This window comes from Manacus candei, unplaced genomic scaffold (assembly GCF_025592945.1).
Source record: "Manacus candei isolate 608988 ecotype Guabito, Panama unplaced genomic scaffold, ASM2559294v1 h1tg000035l, whole genome shotgun sequence".
Taxonomy (NCBI): Eukaryota; Metazoa; Chordata; class Aves; order Passeriformes; family Pipridae; genus Manacus; species Manacus candei.
Window position 1 is genome coordinate 4,731,451 of NW_026138083.1, and position 17,889 is coordinate 4,749,339.

Genomic DNA, 17,889 nt, shown 5'->3' on the forward strand with positions numbered 1-17,889 from the left:
AAGTCCTTAGATCTAAGTACAGATTTTAAGTAAATGCTTTACATGCTATATTTGCATCATGTGGTTACAAGCTTTAAAAAGAAATAAATTATGCAGGGTTGCCTGTTACTTGTTCATCTGCTAGAAAAGTATGTGTAAGCTTGTATGTTTTAGGATAAAAAGAGAGAGCAGCAGAGTCAGGAGCAGAACCGAAGTCTTCTGTTTTTCAATGCCACAGTCAGACGACTGAGGGGTTTTTTTAACAGGCACACTATGCAGAACATTTTGGGTTGGGGACAAGGGGTAAGAAATTCTCCTTGTTGAGAGTCACCAAGCACATAAATGCTTCAAGGTTCTTCAGAGATACAGCAGATCTGTTTTACTGTAGAGCTGAATTAAGTAAAGCTCTATGGTTGAGTAAATCAACAGATGAAATGTAGACAAAATAACAAAAAATACCAGGCAAGAAAAACTGTCTCTAATTTGTTCAGTGAAGCATTAATCTTCAAATGTAAACTACTGGATTTTTTTTTCTTTTTGTTGAGTCTAAATGTACAAATTGACACCCTAAAGTCAACTTTATGCAGAAGGCTTGGCAGCAGAATTCATCCTGATGTAATCAGCACAGCTCCGCTGAGATCAGTGGTGATATTTAAGCTGAGGATAGGACTCAGCTTTCTAATTTGCCAGCAGCATATGAAATGATCATTTATGCTGGCACTCCAGTGAGAGATGAACGAGAAGACAAATATAAAAATTAAAAAGCAAAGCTCAGTTCCCACTTGAAAGGTGCTTCATTTAGTTTGTTTTGCTTTGCTTTGCAGTTCTGTTGCATTCATATACACACACTGGACCAAACTCAGGAGAGGTTGAAGTTACCTGTGTCCGTGGCTCTCGGCAGGTTTCTCGGTTTCCTCTGGAAAGTGTGCTTTGTTTGGTCCCCAGAAGACTCCTTTCCTTGATAGGCTTAGATTTATTTTCTCTGTTCCTACAGCTTTCTGTAGCTCTGATTCCCTTATCAGAGGCACTGATTGTGAAATGATTTATCTTTGGTACAGCTAAAGGGGTGTGAGTTATGTGGCTGAAAACGAGGTGGCAGTAACAAGAATATGTGGATAACTGGGTGAAGGCTTGGTCTGATGGTTATATGGTCTTTCACAGGTACCTTTGTGTAAGTGTATATGAACCTTAACATCTGTACATCACAAAAGCTGTACTGGAAATTAACTGGTGCTTTCCCTGGATCTGTGTTTCTCTCAGGACAGATATCAGTGGATGGATTTATGCGATACCTGAGTGGAGAAGAAAACGGCGTCGTTCCCCCTGAGAAACTGGATTTAAATGAAGATATGTCTCAACCACTGTCACACTATTTCATCAATTCCTCACACAACACCTACCTCACAGGTACAGTGTTGGACAGATCTGATTTCTTTATCTTACAGGAATTCTTAGCATATTTTCAGTGGTACCATAAAATACACAAAAAGCACCAGCAGGAAGTGATGATGGAGTTTAGCCTTCAGGGAAGCAAGAGTGGCTCTTGGTTGTTGTTCTGACCTCTACACAACTGCATCAAATACACACAACTGCATCAAATATGCTTTTATTAACAGGTGAACAGCAGTTGTGTTGCTCAGATAAAGTCTGGTCAGAAATTTTCCCTCAGCTTAGATAGGGTTCCAGATTAAGGTCTGTATTTGGGGAGGAGAATGAATGATGTACTTTTTATGACAGCTGAACAAGTGTGCAGAGCAGAATATGGAAAACATCTCTGTAGCTAATAAGTTTGCCCCTAAACATTAAATCTGACAGTTTGTTAAGCTCCATGAGATTTGCTTGGATTCAGAGATTAGGGAGGTTCCAACATGGCACATAACTTTCTGGCAGTCCATATGTGCAAGGGGTGGAATTCTGCTCCCTGACTGTATCTCATATCTGAGCTGGAATTTTTAGGTGTTGTCATGTTTTTTAAAAGGCTGAGCACCCAGAAGCTGCTGGTAATTTGAGTTACAGTCTGAACTGTATTGTTTGCACAGCAAATTGTCAACAATACTTTAAAAGATTCAGAAAAAGCGACAGTTTAGGAATTCAACTTTTGGCACTCGTTTTCTAGTCTAAGATACTGTTAACTTGTGAGAAAATAATTGTAAATTTACCATTTTAGTTTAGTTTATATAGGAACAAATGTTTTTGACAAGCAGATGTGCACAGGGACTTCTGTCTCTCCTGTTTGATTTGATGTTTATTTTGTCATGTTTGACAGAGACTCAGCATTATGTCAAATAAAAAAAGTAATGCTGCACCAAGTGCTAAAAATGTGACTTCTGCATAATATAGGTTTTTTAATGTTATTGACAGACTGGCTTTAACCGACCAAGCTCTTTTGAATGCCAGTATGCCAAAACATAAACAAACCCCTGCAGTGGTGAGGCCCAGTTTAAACAGACCTTGGGGGAGTTATTTTCTTCTGGTTTATGTTTGTTATAACACTTTGTACGGCACCTCCTCGTGCCTTCATAAAGTGAATGAACTGTCATTGTTTCCATTAGGTGCCATTTGTCAAAGGTTTATATCTTGGCTCTAAAATGTGTTTTGTGCTAGAACTCGTCACATAAGTATTTTCTTTGACAGCTATTTCGTTTCCCTGAATTAAAAGAAGTGAAAATCAGTGTGGCCCCTTTTTAAGTTATGATTCCAATATGCAGAAATTTATGCTCCTTGGAAGAGTGCAGACGTGGCCAAAGCAAAAGCAATTTTTAACTGTGATATTTTGCAGGCCTCTTACCTCCAGTGTGGACTTTGTGTTCTGTCAGTGAGGATTAGGACCCACATAAGCCAAATGCTGCGGCTTTATACAGATTTTCTGGGAGACAACAGTAAAGCTGTTTTACAAATGTGAGAAGCACAGGCCCACGGGGAGGTTTAAAGACAGTGCAGTTTAAAGTTGATCTGAAGAGATAAAATACTGCTCTCTCCTCTACCAGCATGAATTTATAGCCATACCACAGATTTTTGTCAGGGTTGGTCAGGACAGAGGTGTGATCCAAAGGTCTAGAGGCACAGAAGCCAAAAAAACAAAGAATTAAGGATGGGAATTCCTGATTAGTCCAACCTATTCTAGATTTTTTTAACTGCACTGCGAGTGACCTCACATGTTTAATTATTTATCTTGACACTTGCTAAATTTGCTTTGACTTGTATGTGAAAGTCTGCAAATCATCTCAGATTGCATCTACGGGTTTCTCTGCCTGCATTTGTAAGTAACTTCAGAAGCTACATTTGGAAATACAGTCTTCAGTCTTTTAATTTAGCATAATATTTCTGGCATAGTAAACCGAGGGGAGTAAATCAGAGTAAACTCGGGGAACAGTGCAAAAGAACTTTGAAGCTCTTCCCAGTTCTTTCTTAGAGTGTCCATTTTCACATTTACAGGCCCAAAACACAAGCCCTTCCTTTTTAGTGGATTCATTATGTTCAATAGATGTGTGGCAGCTGGCCAACAATGGGATTAATGATTTAATATTTACTTGATATTTATCCATTTATTACAAAAACCCGACAGCCTCAGATTTTGCTGTGAGGCTAGACGAGGGTACAGCCATCACATTCCCGTTTGCTCTCTTCCAACAGGAAAGTAAAATTGAGAAAATGAGTGGTGGCAGACTGTTCTTTTTCCCAAGCAGAGTTTTGAAGGATCTGCTCAAGTGCTCGTGGCTTTGGAAGGGGGAAGCACCTTTGCCCTCACTGAAGCCGTGAAATAGCAACTAGTCATGTAAAAATTATTAGGACAATAAGAAAACCATTCGGTCTGGCAATACTTTATGATTGTTGTGCTTAATGCCCTCCCATTTATCTCTCCCTTTGTTAGGTTTTTTTTAACCCAGAAAAAGCATGCACAAAGAAGCAACATTATAACATAAAAAGAAACATGTGCACACTCTGAATATATTTTTAATTACGCTGATCATTTTCCTAGCCCTTAGTAGAAACCCTTGGCAGTACATCAAGTCCTGATTATTTATTTGGGAGTGTTACTGCTTTCTTTTTCTTAGGGAAATGTAATTTTCAAGAACAAAGGTAAAAATCTGTGAGGTAAGAAGTGATTTATAGTGAACCTGGGCTAACTTAAAGAAATGTCATCTTCTGCAAACTTTTTTTTGCTGTCTCTCATCTTTTTTCTCACTGGTATCATATTTATATCTTTATTCCTATTAACCCTTAAAGTGCAACTCTGCTTTTTTCTGGTGCCTCACCAGCCTCACCTCAGGTCACTGCTGTTGTCACAAGCCTTTAATGCATATTTTGGGTGAAAGAAAAAATAATACCAGCAGTAGGTGGTAGAGCTATCCATTGAGCACAGGTAGCCAATGTGGGACTATCCTATTCACCTTCAGCTTACTGTAAGCTTCCCTGCTTACAGTGCAGTACTTTCAGTTGATTTTAGGAAAATGTCCCACGAGGGGCATGTTCTCTTCTTTATTGCTGCTGTGACCTCTCCTCTGCCATCCTCCAGCTTTTCTGTTCTCAGCAGTTCCTCAGTCCTGACTGTTGCTGCTTGTTATCTACATTCTACACTTGCTTGAAACCTTCTTCACCTCCAAAGCCTCCAAAACAGTGTCTTTGCAGTTTCCAAGCTGGAAAGCACCACATGGAAGGGAAGGAAAGCTGGGTGATGCCTGCTCTGAGCATGTCATACCACCAGCAGCAGTTTTTGGCTGGCTGTTGAGCTCAGAAAGGTCTGGCAAGACCCAAGGCTCTGTTCCCTTCCAGCCCCACCACATCATTCCTGATGGGAGACTGAGATCCATAGAGCCAGCAGCACGGGAAGTGCTCCCTGAGTAGGTCCTGTCCTCAGCTTGGATCAATCAGCACTGGCTCATTTTGCACAGTATCCTGTCAGGTATCATTTGAGAGATTATATTTTTCAGAAAAGTGAGTTTTTGTCAAAACCCATTTCTCCTTAGCCCATACAGGGTGCTGGGATGCAAATGGGATGGTATTACTGTAGATGCTGCTTGTATTATAGCAGGGAATGCAGAATGCTTTCAATTTCCAGTGTTAAAAAATTAATCTGTACTCAGGCCATTAAAAATATCATGGAAGCATTCCCTTTAGTGTCTGTGTGATCATACTGTAGAATGCAAAAGGGATATTTTGGAATAAATGCAAATAGAGACTCACACAACAGAAATTTCTAAATAATATATGCAAAAAAACATTTGAGGGGACATTCCTCATATTCTGTATTTCAGAAAAACCAGCTATTGAGACTATTAAAATATGTGCTGGCGTTTTGCACTCTGACTGGGAGTCTTTCTGAAGATTGTATGGTTTGGAGGTTGGATACCCTCTTATTCTTTGTGGGAATCCTTCCAAAATGCCTCAGCCTTATTAAGAAGGTAGCGTGGAAAAGTGTCCTATGGCAAGTGATGCATGTCATGATTTAGTTAAGCACTTTTGAAGGTTGAGGATCTTGCAGTCCAAAACACTGAGCAGTGATAATGACCGGGGGTCTCTCAGGAAGTAGAGTTTGTTAATCATAGAATAGTTGGTTAATCCAAATTTAAAATGTTGTGAGGGGAAAGAAGGACAACATTGGAACAGTTTTCTGAGTGAATGTAGCTCAGTGGATCCATATTTTCAGAGCTTTCCAGCACTGGCCAATTTCTTCTGTTACTAACAGGTGTTTCCCGTTGGCTCCGGCGGGAGCTGGGAATCCTTGTGGATTTGAACAGGAGCAATGTTAATACCCCGTGGAGTATTTATGATTGCTGCTGCTCCTGCATCAGACAGAAACAGGAAACAAGGGTTTTCAAATAGAAGGGGGTTTGTTACAGTTTTTAGTAGAAGGTAAAAACAGAGCAAAAGCAGACAATGCCATTTTGTGAAGCAAATCCCAAATGTGTATTTCCCAGCAGAAAACCGAAACGCAGAAGCTCAGAGACAATAAAATGAGCATTAGAGTAATCTACATTATATTATGTGCCAGTCTAGATAAAGTATTTATATGTCCCCCATCAGCAAAGAATCTTTATGTAAATTAACTGCATCCTTAAAAAGCAAGTGAATTCCCTTCAAGAAATCCAGGAAGATCTTCTCAGGAAGTCTGTTAGAAAGCAGGAAACTGCATCCATTTTATTCACATCTAAAAGAAGCACTTAGCCATTCTTCCATTACCTCTCTGCTGCAAGAAATTTGTATCCACGTGACTGGAATCAAACCTGTTGCAGCAGTTGAAGCCACCCTGGCTGGATACCCTTCCCTGAATCCAACTGGACTTCTGTGGTGGTTTGGGTTGGGGTTTCTTTTTGCATGGGTTTTTTTAAATAGGTGAGTTTTAAAAAGGTGAGTTTTCCTTGTTTAGACTTACATGATGGCATTGCTGGAAGCTGTCGGTTCCATTAAATGTCTCCCTACATAATGCAGTATAACATCAGGAAATTTAACTGACCACCTCAGTGCAGTGGTTAGTGAATTAAATATTGATTTGAGACCTCACAATGGTACCATTAGTGACTGCAGGAGGTTTGTTTCATCTTGTACTGAACTGTATTGCGTGTTGTGAGAAAATGTCATCTTCGTGTCCTGAGTCGCATCTGAATTTCTTGTCCAACTGAGCCTTTTTAATTATTATCATTTTATTTCGTGTGTTTGATGCTGTCTGTCAGAAGTTTTTGAGCTGAATTCAGCTGGGTTATTTCTCCTCTTTCGTATCTGACTGAGGGTAGAATCCCAACCACGACACTGAGTCAGCCAAAGTTATTTCCATCGCATTCTTACTCTTTTCCTGTGCCTTCGAGTGTTATTCTTCTCAGCCCAGGATAAAAGCTGCTGTTAACTCTGATTATTGTTAGGCTGTTTGTATTTACTCCCGAGGCCCCGAATGACTTCCCTCTTTTCCTGTTCTTGCTCTGTCACAGCTGGACAGCTGGCTGGCAACTCCTCGGTGGAGATGTATCGGCAAGTGCTGCTGTCGGGCTGCCGCTGTGTGGAGCTGGACTGCTGGAAGGGGAGGACGGCGGAGGAGGAGCCTGTCATCACCCACGGGTTCACTATGACAACTGAAATATCCTTCAAGGTAGGGCAGGACAGCACAGCACGCTGCTGCTCTTCGGGGGCTTTACCCGGGGTGGGTTCTTCCATGAAGAACAAGGTTGCTGCAAAGGGGTGGGGATGTGAGGGCAAAAAGGTGTTTTAAGAGGAGATTTCAGAGCATGGGCAGAACTGTTGGAGGAGAAGAGTTGTAGTATTTGGAGCTTGCACAGGCAGAGGTTCCTGGTGATGGTGGCAGTCAGAGGAAGGGGGATGATATGGTGTGGACTGTGCTCCTGTGCACGTCCCTGCAGGGAATCTCACAGGGAGAGAGACAGGGCAGACCTCAGCCAGGGCTGAAGGACCAGGCAGTGCCACCACAGCGGGGTTTGCACAGTGTCCTTTGCGAAGGACTGGTTTGGGTTACAGCTCCACAGCACACAGCAGGGAGCAAATGAAGGCCAGAAGGGTTTGAACAGCAAAACCCAATGTATCAGTTCACTCTTTTCCTCTTCTTTGCCTGGTGAGTGGGAGTGGGAGACAAAAGTGCTGAACTGAGGCAGGAAATAGCAGCTATCATGGAAATCTCTACAACTTGCAAGCCTTTAAATCCCTGTGAGCAGAGAACCTGCTGCTTGTGCCCAGATGAGCAGGTTCCATCCACAGGGTCCAGACACTCAGCATTATGTTCACCATTTAAAAGTATTAATAACAATGTGTGCAATGTTATCCTCATCCCTGATACTTGGGATCAGATCCAAAGCACTGGAGGTTGAAAAAGAAAAATTAGTATCTTTGGAGGTTGTGAGGGGATATTTGTGCCATTCAAACCCAGACATGTCATCTGTATTACTGAATTTCATCTTCCATTTCCTTTTTCTGTAATAGAAGGCAGATACTGTACCATTAGCAGTAACCTTAAAACGTTATCTTGTTCTTAAACATGTTATTGATCCAAGGTGTTAGAGGAGCCACCATGGAGGTGTTTTCCTGTAGCATTAAGACTGGGAGTCAGCACAGCTTATAATGATATACCAGGGTATCATTTCTGAAGTGTGAAGAAATAATTCTCCTTCGTCTGAGACACTTAACTCACCGTGGAAATGTGTTTCTCGACTAAGCCGTGTGCAGGAATATGTGGGAAAATGTCCATTACTGACTTTGGTTACGTGACAGGGATTAAGTGGGGCTTCTGTACTGGCCACAGCTTTGAGGTGTCTCCCACACTTGAAGCGGGAGTTGTTGGGGTGGGTTTTTTTGTCTTCTAGTGCCATCCTTTAGGAGAAAAAAAGCAAACAACACCGCCACACAGACACAGCACCAAATTCCACCTGCATCAGAACGCTCCTTTTCTTCCAACTTGTTTTCTCTAATTCTTCACTGATTGGGTTAATCACAGGAAAATGTGGAACAGCCTTCTCCCACGTTTGTTATTAACTTTCTAGTTGTGTTTGTGTGCAGCCAATTATGTTTATAGGCGTAGGGTTTGATTGCTGGAAGTCCTTTAATTAAGGAAGATAGCTCTCAACTGCTTTGGTCATGAGCAGGAATTTAAAATCAAGTTAATCTGATTCTTGAAAGGATCATTAGCGGGAAGGAGGATTATCCTTGGATATTTAGATGTTGAACCCTGGGCATTGTGTTTGCAGGAGAGACAGTGGAAGGTGTTTTAAACCTCCTCAGGAATATTTCATATGTCACTTCAGAGCCCATGTTTTTTCTCCACGTGGAAAAAAGTAAAAATACCTCAACTACTGATCTCTTTTCAACACTCCAAGTGTTCTGCTTGGCTGGGAAGGAGCAAAATGGCAGTGAAATAACATGTCTGAGTCTTGAATGCCGAGTCACTTGTCAGCTCACGCTCTTGGTGTGACCGCGGCACACAGTGGCTCCCTTCAGTCTGCCAGTTTGCACTGCCTCACGTGGACTTCCTCAAGAAATCTCTGAGTGTTCTTTACCTTGGAGATCTGTTTTAGGTGGGTCATTCTGCAGCTGGAGTCAGGTGTGGGACCTGCCATGTTGTTCCTCTGACCTTGGAGCATTTGCCTTCACACCTGAATGCAGTGCAAGCTGGAATCACCAGCACACACCTTTCTCCACCGAACCAATGTCTGAGCTTTTCATCCTCAGATCTCATCAGTGTGATCCTCATTTTACCCTTCTAGCTTACTTTCCCCACTCATGCAGGACTTCATCCCCTTTTGCAGCTGGGAAGGCAGTTGAAAATAAATGTAGCAGAAGAATGTGCCAGAAGCTCAGCTTTTGTTTGAGGAAGTGGATTTCTTGGTGTTACGCTTCTCAATGGAGCCTTTAAAAGTGCAGAGAAAGAATAAAAGGAATCCCCAGAGAAAGCTTGTTTAAAATAAATAAATCTTTTAGGTTTTAGTCATCCTTATGGGTTCTTATAAACACCAGAGTGTGAGGCTCTTAGAAACTGCAGAGTTTGACAGCAATGCATATGGAAAGTCTTTGGTATTTTATGTTCTTTTGAAAAAAGATTTGTGTTCCAAGGGGGAAGCATTTCATAATTTGTAACAGTGAGTGCATTACTATGTTGTGTACCCACTAAAATTAGTGTTACCAAATGATTTTTTTTACTGGATTTCCATTTTCCATCAGAGCTGAAAGGAAACTTTATGGAAGTTTCAGTTCCTGAGTCCTCTGTTTGATGATTACTACACAGCCAACTGTTTGAACTGAGTAATGTTTTCTTTTTTTTTTTTCCTTTCTTTTGCCTTGAAGGGATTTCATCAAAAAAAGAAGGAACTAAGATTTGTGAGTCAGAGTAGCTGAGGATTTTATGGATACGTGCTTGTGCTGATGTTTGGGAGATATGCCTTTGTCAGAGCATGTTTATTATTATGCAGAACAGTACATGAAAGTCGTGGCTCCAGGCACTGAACAGCTCCACACAGAGACTGAGCTTTGCATTTGAACTATTGATTTTGGCAGGCATAAGCCATTCCTTGAGAAATGTGGTGCTGGAGACCCGTCGGACATTTTTGAGATTTGATTACAGTTCAGGTTGGCGAATCTGGTTGTGGCAAAAGCGCATCCAGAGCTTTCTGGAATGTTTAGAACCAAAGGTCTGATCCCAGGGAATGACTTCAGGCCTTGTTGGGTCTTTTCTGCCTTCAAGGACTGTTTCTTTAGAGGCATAAATTTGTAACTGTCTTTGTTTTTGATTCTTTAGGAAGTGATAGAAGCTATTGCTGAATGTGCATTTAAGACGTCACCCTTTCCAATCCTCCTTTCCTTTGAAAATCATGTGGATTCGTAAGTAATTGCCACATTTTCTTGGATGGTGTTTCGTTTTTTGTAAGGTCTAGGCATGGAATTCTGGATCTGTTGGTCACAACTTCATTATAGGACACGAACAACAGCTCTTACCCAAAAATAAACTTGTATCAGCCCAAGTAACTGAGATAATCAGGACGAATTGGACGTGTTCTTGAAAACCTGCCTGTATTAGAACCTTTTATGTGAGAGAGTTTGAATAATTGGGAGATGTATTTTGTTAACTTTACAGTCTCGGTGTGTCCTGCTGGGATGTAGCAATGCTTCCAAGAAAACAATGCAGTATTTCACCTGTTGGTGACCCTGTTCTGCACTAGAAGCATAATCTGAGCAGAGAATTTATTCTGTTTCTCATGGATTAGAAGTAGAGGCCAGAACCATGGACTTCTAGGATTGCAAAATAGGTGATGTGGATGGCCAGGAACTGTTTGTTTCTGCCAAAAAATAACATTTTGCGTAAGTTTTTGTTCATTTTCTTTGTTTTAGTTACAAAGAAAGGACAATTTTTCTTTGTAAGAAGAGAAAAAATAAACTTCAGGCTTTGTCCCAGTGCTCTATATTACAGTTCTGATTTTTCTTTTTTTTTTTTTTTTAAGTCTGACGTTGGTTTTGAATGCAGAGACCACAAGGTTCAAAGTGGGGTGACACTGACACATAACATGTGCCTTAATTTGAATTGCCTCTTCCCTTCTGTTTTTTTTTTTTTTTTTTCTGTTGCTGTGAAAATGTTTTCAACACTTCTAGGGCCAGTTTGGACTGAGGAACTCTTCCTTTTTTTCTTTTCATGTGAAGTAAAAAGTAATCCCGGGGGCAACTATGAATGATTTAGGACAAATCAGAAAAGATGTTGGCACTTTTGTTTCTTGCAGAGGAAAAGGCTGAGGGCTAACTGCTTCTCCATTGTTTTAGGAAGAACATTCTTCAATGTTTTGTATTCATTCCTCTGGATTTGTTAAAATATACATTCATTGTGTTACTGTAAGGCAGAGAAGAAGCAGCATCTAAATTATTTGAACCAGAAGGGTTACATTTTTCTTCCTTTAAAGTCATTATGACTTAAATCTTCAGCTATTCCAGGGTGATCTGTGCTATTTTAGGAAAGTAAAGAAGTGAAAGAAATTTATAAAATAAACTCCTGTCAGATGTAAGCCATGTACAAAAGTGGCTTCAAAACTGTAAGATGAAGCACTGTCCAAATTAAAGGTGGTGTGATACTGCAGGAACGTGGCAAAGAGGGAACAGAGTTCCTGCTGCTTTACTCTGATCTTTGCAGTTTGCCCAAAAGAAACCATTGGACCTTTCTCTCCAGGAATCTCCAGTCGGGGAATAATGAATTATCCTTATGTGTATTCTTTCATGTCCTTTTCCATGCCTTGCTATAGCACAGGTTTTTAGCAAAGCGAGTTTGCAAAACCAGTACCAAATATTTTCTCCTTCTGAGGCTTTATTGGTGTTTATTATTTTCTGCTGCAGTAAATCATCAGATTCCCATGTGTACGTTTGCTGGTTTTGCTTCGGCTGAAAGCGATTTCTAGTTATTTTACTGACTGCTACAATTATCCCTCATCCCTTCACTAATTGCTAGAGAAATCTGCAGTCAGTCATGCCACTCACAGAAACCTTCACCTAATTTCATGGAATGCTCCTTTTGTCTTTTCATTTACTTGGAATGTTGTTTTACTCCTAGATCTCAAAGGTGGACTTTGCCCTAAATGTTAACAACAAGTGCTGATGGTTTTATAGAATCAATGTCTTAAAAAAAGATAAAAATTCCCGTTTCATCAGTTCCTGCTTCTGGGTGACCAGTTGTTTTTTTTTCTGATTTTCAAAGTACAAGGGTCATTTTGTGAATAAGCAGTGAAATTCTGGTCCCCTAGAAATTTTGGCTTTGGCTTAAACAAAACTATGGTTATTAGCACATTGTGTAAATCACCTCATTTGTGTTTCCTAGAAGGGCTCCTTTCTGACATCTTTTCAGCCCTGTGAAGAATTTTTGTTTTCTTTACTATAACTCCTCTCTTAGTATGTTCTTTCTTGCCTGTTTTTATACAATGAAGGTTATAGAAAAAGAGGCAAGCACACAACTTTTAGACTACGTAAAACATTATGTATGCCATCGTTTATACTGAAGCCAAAACATGCACTAAGAAAAGCTGTGGTTCTGTCAACAAATAGAAGGGTGCCCTGAAAATGTTGAAAAGACCTCAAGGAGACCTTGAGGTTTGAAATTGGGCTTGCAAGAAGATAAGCAATCTGCAAAATCTGAAAGCAGACACTCTATAATTAGAAAGGCACTGATGACATAGCAAAAAGGTTAAGTGATCCTTGAGCAGTATCCATATAAGATTGCTTCCAAGATTAAATTTAATTACAGTTATTCATAGTGCTGGTTTCTTGCTGCAATTGTTATTTCAAATATTAACAGGATTTTTTATCACTTCTTCATCCTACACTTGGAATTATTTTAGACTCTTCTGGGAAGCATCTGTGCCTCTTTCTTAGGCAGAGGAAGTATTTCTGCAGAAGTGATAAAATCGGAATGTTGGGAGCAGTGGTTGTGCAGTTGTGCCAAAAAACCTCTGTGATTGACCTTCATAACAGGCATAGTATAAACACAGTAAAACAAAGAGCAATACAATGATGGCAGTAAAAACATTCCTTAATCTTCTTTATATTTCCATATCTCCAGGTATCGTGTTCCCACTTTTATCTCCCCTTGCCCTGGCACGTTTTGAGGGGCATATATAAGTAGTCTGTGTGCTACCTGCCCATGTCTGCACAGCAAAAACCATAAAGCAGATAAAGTCAGCCCTTTTCAGACAATCAATTTTCATTACAATACTTGAATGCTGAGAGAATTTCCAGTAAAATAGATGTGGAGCAAGATATACTCAGGGGTTTTTATTTCCTAACACAACTGGGGGAACATGTGGATGTAGAAAAGTTGGTGTTTCATCTGTTCCTCTGGTTCATAACTTTGAAAGAAGGGAAAATAAAAAGTAACTGGTATTCCAACTTTTTAAAATGCTTTAATATGTAATCTACTATGACTAATGAACTGTCTTGCAGCAATACATCCATAGATTTATATATTAGAGGGAACACCAAAAATAACTACCACACAGTTGGTGCTCCTAAATACTTTTGATTCCCTCTTAGGAGCTTATAAAAATATCTGTGCATATAGTCCAGTTCACAGATTTTGTAGTGTTGAGATTTTCCTCCTTTGGCCTTATTTACTACCACAAGGCTTTTATATAGCGTTAAAACCCATTCGTTTTTCCCATAATTTCCCTTCTTTCTGCCTCTGGGGTGCAGTGACATTGGAATTTATACACTGAACCAGCGCAATGTTGCATTACATGTTTCTCATTTGCAAAAATGAAAGTTCTTGCTGTGCCCTCTTTGAGGTAAACATGTAATTAAACACAGGAGAGCAGAAGAATTTGTTCTAGCTGCGGTGGTAGCTGGAAATTTATTGGATTTAACTTGTGCCTTTTTTTTTTGGATTCTTGTGGAAAGGGCTTTTTTTGGAGCTGTGCCCATTTAAAAATGATGATGTCACATGTAATTACTGCGTTTTCAATAAATGTGCTCAGATGATTCAAGGAGATGTGCTTTGAACTGTCTGGGTTCTAAGAGCCAATCCAAAATGCACGCTGGTGGAGAAGACTGGAATAAGATTCCCTGTAAGGACCCATGGATTTCTGGCACATACCCGCTGCTTGCTGGAGCGAGGTGCCTTTATTTCCCTCGGGAGCTGGTGGCTGGAAGTAGCCAACAGAATGTCTTATCCTGACCTGTTCTTCCCATCACCTTCTCCTCTGTGGGTTCTTAGTTCCCCTGCCTCGCTTGTCTTCATCTCTATATCCCATCCTGCCCTGGAAGAGCGGCAGTACCCAGTTGGTAACTAATGACCAGCCAGGGCTGCAGTGCTGGTTGAACTCCTGGTTTGCAAGAAAAAAATGAGCACTTTTTATTATTTTTTTTTTCCCCCTATATACCCAGCTCTATTTTGTCTTAAAAAAAAAAAGAGCTCCATGGTAACACAACAGCTTACGCCATTCCTGTATCTTCCATGATATGCAGATCATAATTAACTGTGGCTGAGGAAGTTATATGGAGTGATATAATCCTGTCCTTTAATTCAGACTTCCCAGCAGAGCATCAAAAAAGGGATCCTTGTGAGATACCTAAGCTCAGATGTTACAGATTTTAAACAGGCACGTGTAACAAAAATACACAGTGTCTAAAATTAGAAAGTGACTGAAGCACTGAGCTGCATTTTAAGATGATTTGAGTAACACTTCTGAGCCACGTAACCTATCTTCAGTCCTAAAGCTCCCATCACTGATATGCAGGAATTATTTCATCCTTTGGTTGCATTTTGGGAAAATTCATTACAGGTAGAGTTTGCTGAGGTACAATTTATTTCTAGAGGGTGGCATGAAAACTGCTGAAGTAATTTACTGTGGTAAAAATTGACACTCTTATCTGATTTTAGACAAAATTTTAGAAAGGGAATTTGAGCCCGTACCCAAACAAGCTTTTGGGGGAAACCCAGCCCAAATAAGTCTTCTGCCCCTTCTTCTGTGCGGCTGTGCTTTATAGAGACACAAAGGTCTCTGAGAGAGGGGAATGGTTCCCTTGGCTTGGGAAATTTGGGACACCTGCACTAGAGGCTGTTTTCTGGGTAACTGGTTTGGGTTTTATGCCTTAGGTCGGGTATGACCAAAAGGACAAAATACAAATGGGGTTGTGGGGTGTTTGTGTGAGAAGAATGCCAGGCACGTGTATAAAGTAAGGGAAGGCGGAAAATATTTAAACTTTGAATAAAAACATTGCCTGAAAGAGGCAAATTCATGTAATGGTTATTTCACTGTTATTCAGTTGACTAGTGCCTTTACCTCATGTGTGATCCTTTTGATAAACTCTATCAGAGGAATCAAGATAATTGAATGATATATTTAGGTCTTTCTGAAAAATTCACAGCAATTGCATCAGGAAATTATATCTAGTTTAGGGCTATTAAATATTCCATTACTGCTGCTTTCACTCTGTAGCATTAGTAGAACTCATTTCTTTCTTTCTTTTCTTCCCCTCAGCCCTAAACAGCAGGCAAAAATGGCAGAGTACTGCAGATTAATATTTGGAGATGCACTGCTTATGGATCCACTGGAAAAATACCCGGTAACGTGGCTTGGGATTTGTCAGATCACAAATGTCTGAGTGAATTTTTATTGAGGTGTTTCAGCCCTGTCTCATTCTTCACACAGAACCTCTCAAAACAGAGTCTAAAGGAGGGGGTTAAACAACGTGAGCTGTTGGTGACTTAAGCATCGTTTTTTATGCAGAGGTTGTCCTGATGTAGTGAATTGTAGTCTTCTAAATGCAATTGATCCTCATTTTATAATGTGGGCCTTCATATTTGAACTAATACTTATTTGGGTTATTACTGTAGACACTTCATAAAGCATTTTCCTTCTTAAGTGCCCTCAGTAGCCCTGTTTCATTTAATGTTGCCGTTACGTCTTGTGCAAAATCCATCTCATTTTAACGGGGCTCACAGAGGTTGCAAAACCATCCCGTGCCATGTGGGCCCTAAGACATTGTCATAAGCTTGTTTCTTTTATTATGACAAATCTCTCTTCTTTTTTTTCTGCCAGCTTGAAGCTGGGGTTCCCCTTCCAAGCCCCATGGATTTAATGTACAAAATTCTGGTGAAGAATAAAAAGAAATCGCATAAGTCAGCAGATGGAAGTGCAAAAAAGAAGCTGTCAGAGCAGGCTTCCAACACATGCAGTGATACATCCAGTATGTTTGAACCTTCCTCCCCCGGAGCAGGTATGAGTTGAACCTACAAATACATTTCTCTCTAAAACATAAATGCTTAATTTCAGCTGTAACTCAGCCCATTTACAGCAAGGTACAGGTACACAAGCGTGGGCCTTGCTCAGTAGGAAACAACACTAAGTGTCACTGAGCCAGGAGTGTAATCTTTGAAGGCTCAGGGCTGAGGAACCCCCATGGAATGACCCAAAGCTCAGTGATGTGTGCTAACATTTGTCTGCACTGCTTATTAAGCAGAGTGAGCTGCCAACTCCTCCACCCTTGGCTGCCTTCTCTGGGTGCTCGAGCCCAACATCAAAATACAAATGTTTTCTTGTTCCTGTTGCCTCTGAGCTGTGCCTGCCATTTGGTGCCCTTTCACGCTGAACCCCTTGCCCAGCAGAGCTGCTCTGGTTTCCTGCAGTGTCTCGAGGTTTAGGGTAACTGGATGAGATCCCTGTTCCTCAGACACCAGGGCTCAGCCTGCAGTTGTCCTGCATTAGTCACATCACAGACCTCTGTGCAAAGATGTTCTTCTGTTCCAGAGATGGAAACAGGCAAAAATAATACGGCAAATAAACATTTGTTACCCATGAGTTGCCATCAGGGAATGTAGCCAGTGGAAGCACAGTGCATTATGTTTATCTTGTTCCTCTTATTAGCAGAATTTTTAAAATCTGAAATGAAATATAAAGGTTGCATATATATTCTGGTAATGCCTATGGGGGTCTTCAGAGCTCCATTGTGAGTGTTGGTGTACAGAAATGAGTAAGAGATGGTCTTTGTCCTGAAGAGCTTAAATACAAACTAGAAAGACAAAGAGAGGTGCAGAGAAAAAAGGTAAAATGTGAGGGTTTGCTCCTAACCACCGCAGCAGATTAGCAACTAGCAAGACAAGCAACAAAATCTCTTTATCCTGATTCCCCATACTGGAATTTCTTCTCCTGTCAAGACTGAAATTCTGGATTCTTAAAGGCATAGGCATTTATGCCTCAGCAGTAGATTACTTATAGAGCACATCGAAAGCTCTTCTGCAATATAAGTTCATTACCATTTGCCATTAAAAAACTTTTTTCCATTGTTTGTAATTTTTTTTCTAAACTCTGATTAATTGAGCTGAAAATTTTCCTGCTGGCAGTTTGCCTCAAACTGAATTAAAAAGAAAGAAATCCTGCTTCATTTGTGGATAACATTGTTTATCCTATTAGAAGCAAAAAAAGAGTTTTCAACTGTTGTTTTTAAGAAACTATGAAAAGGGCCTGGATTTCAAAGGAAGATTCATCCTGGTGTCAGGGATGATTTCATACTATTTTCTTGATTTGCTTTAGACAAATCCCAAGCAGCAGGAAAACAAACGTGTGTTCCAAATGATTTTCCACCATTTGAAATCGGCTCTGGGTTCCTAACTCTACATTATTGTTACCAGCACACGGTGGGAACCAGTGGCAAAGTACATGTCTTCTGCTTTCTCAGGGCCTGGTTTTGCATAGAGGGCAACAGCTTTGCCTTTCAGGAGCCTCTCTGGGAGCTTTTCTAGGAAAAGACCTGGGCTGTGAATGTAGATGTTGATGCTGCTGCAAGGCAGGAGGGTCAGTCTCATAACAGGGTGTGTAATTTTACAAATTAACTGTGAACATTAGGTCTGTATTACCTCTGTAACAGCTTCTGATTATGCAGAGGAACACTTACAAATTAGAAAATGCTGGAACTGAGACTGCAAAATTGATGTGGTCACTTGGCTCAGCCGTG

The 17,889-nt window shown here is 40.5% G+C and overlaps 1 protein-coding gene across 2 annotated transcripts in view; it reads left to right on the plus strand.

Annotated features, from left to right (window-relative positions):
* Window positions 1-17,889, plus strand: part of PLCB1 (phospholipase C beta 1) — a 344,064-nt gene that overhangs the window by 239,567 nt on the left and 86,608 nt on the right. For both annotated transcript variants that reach the window (XM_051792771.1, XM_051792772.1), the window contains exons 10-14: window positions 1,240-1,386; window positions 6,903-7,060; window positions 10,208-10,290; window positions 15,417-15,501; window positions 15,978-16,155. In XM_051792771.1, coding sequence (XP_051648731.1) covers window positions 1,240-1,386; window positions 6,903-7,060; window positions 10,208-10,290; window positions 15,417-15,501; window positions 15,978-16,155 — 651 coding nt within the window. The remainder of the gene's footprint in view (window positions 1-1,239; window positions 1,387-6,902; window positions 7,061-10,207; window positions 10,291-15,416; window positions 15,502-15,977; window positions 16,156-17,889) is intronic.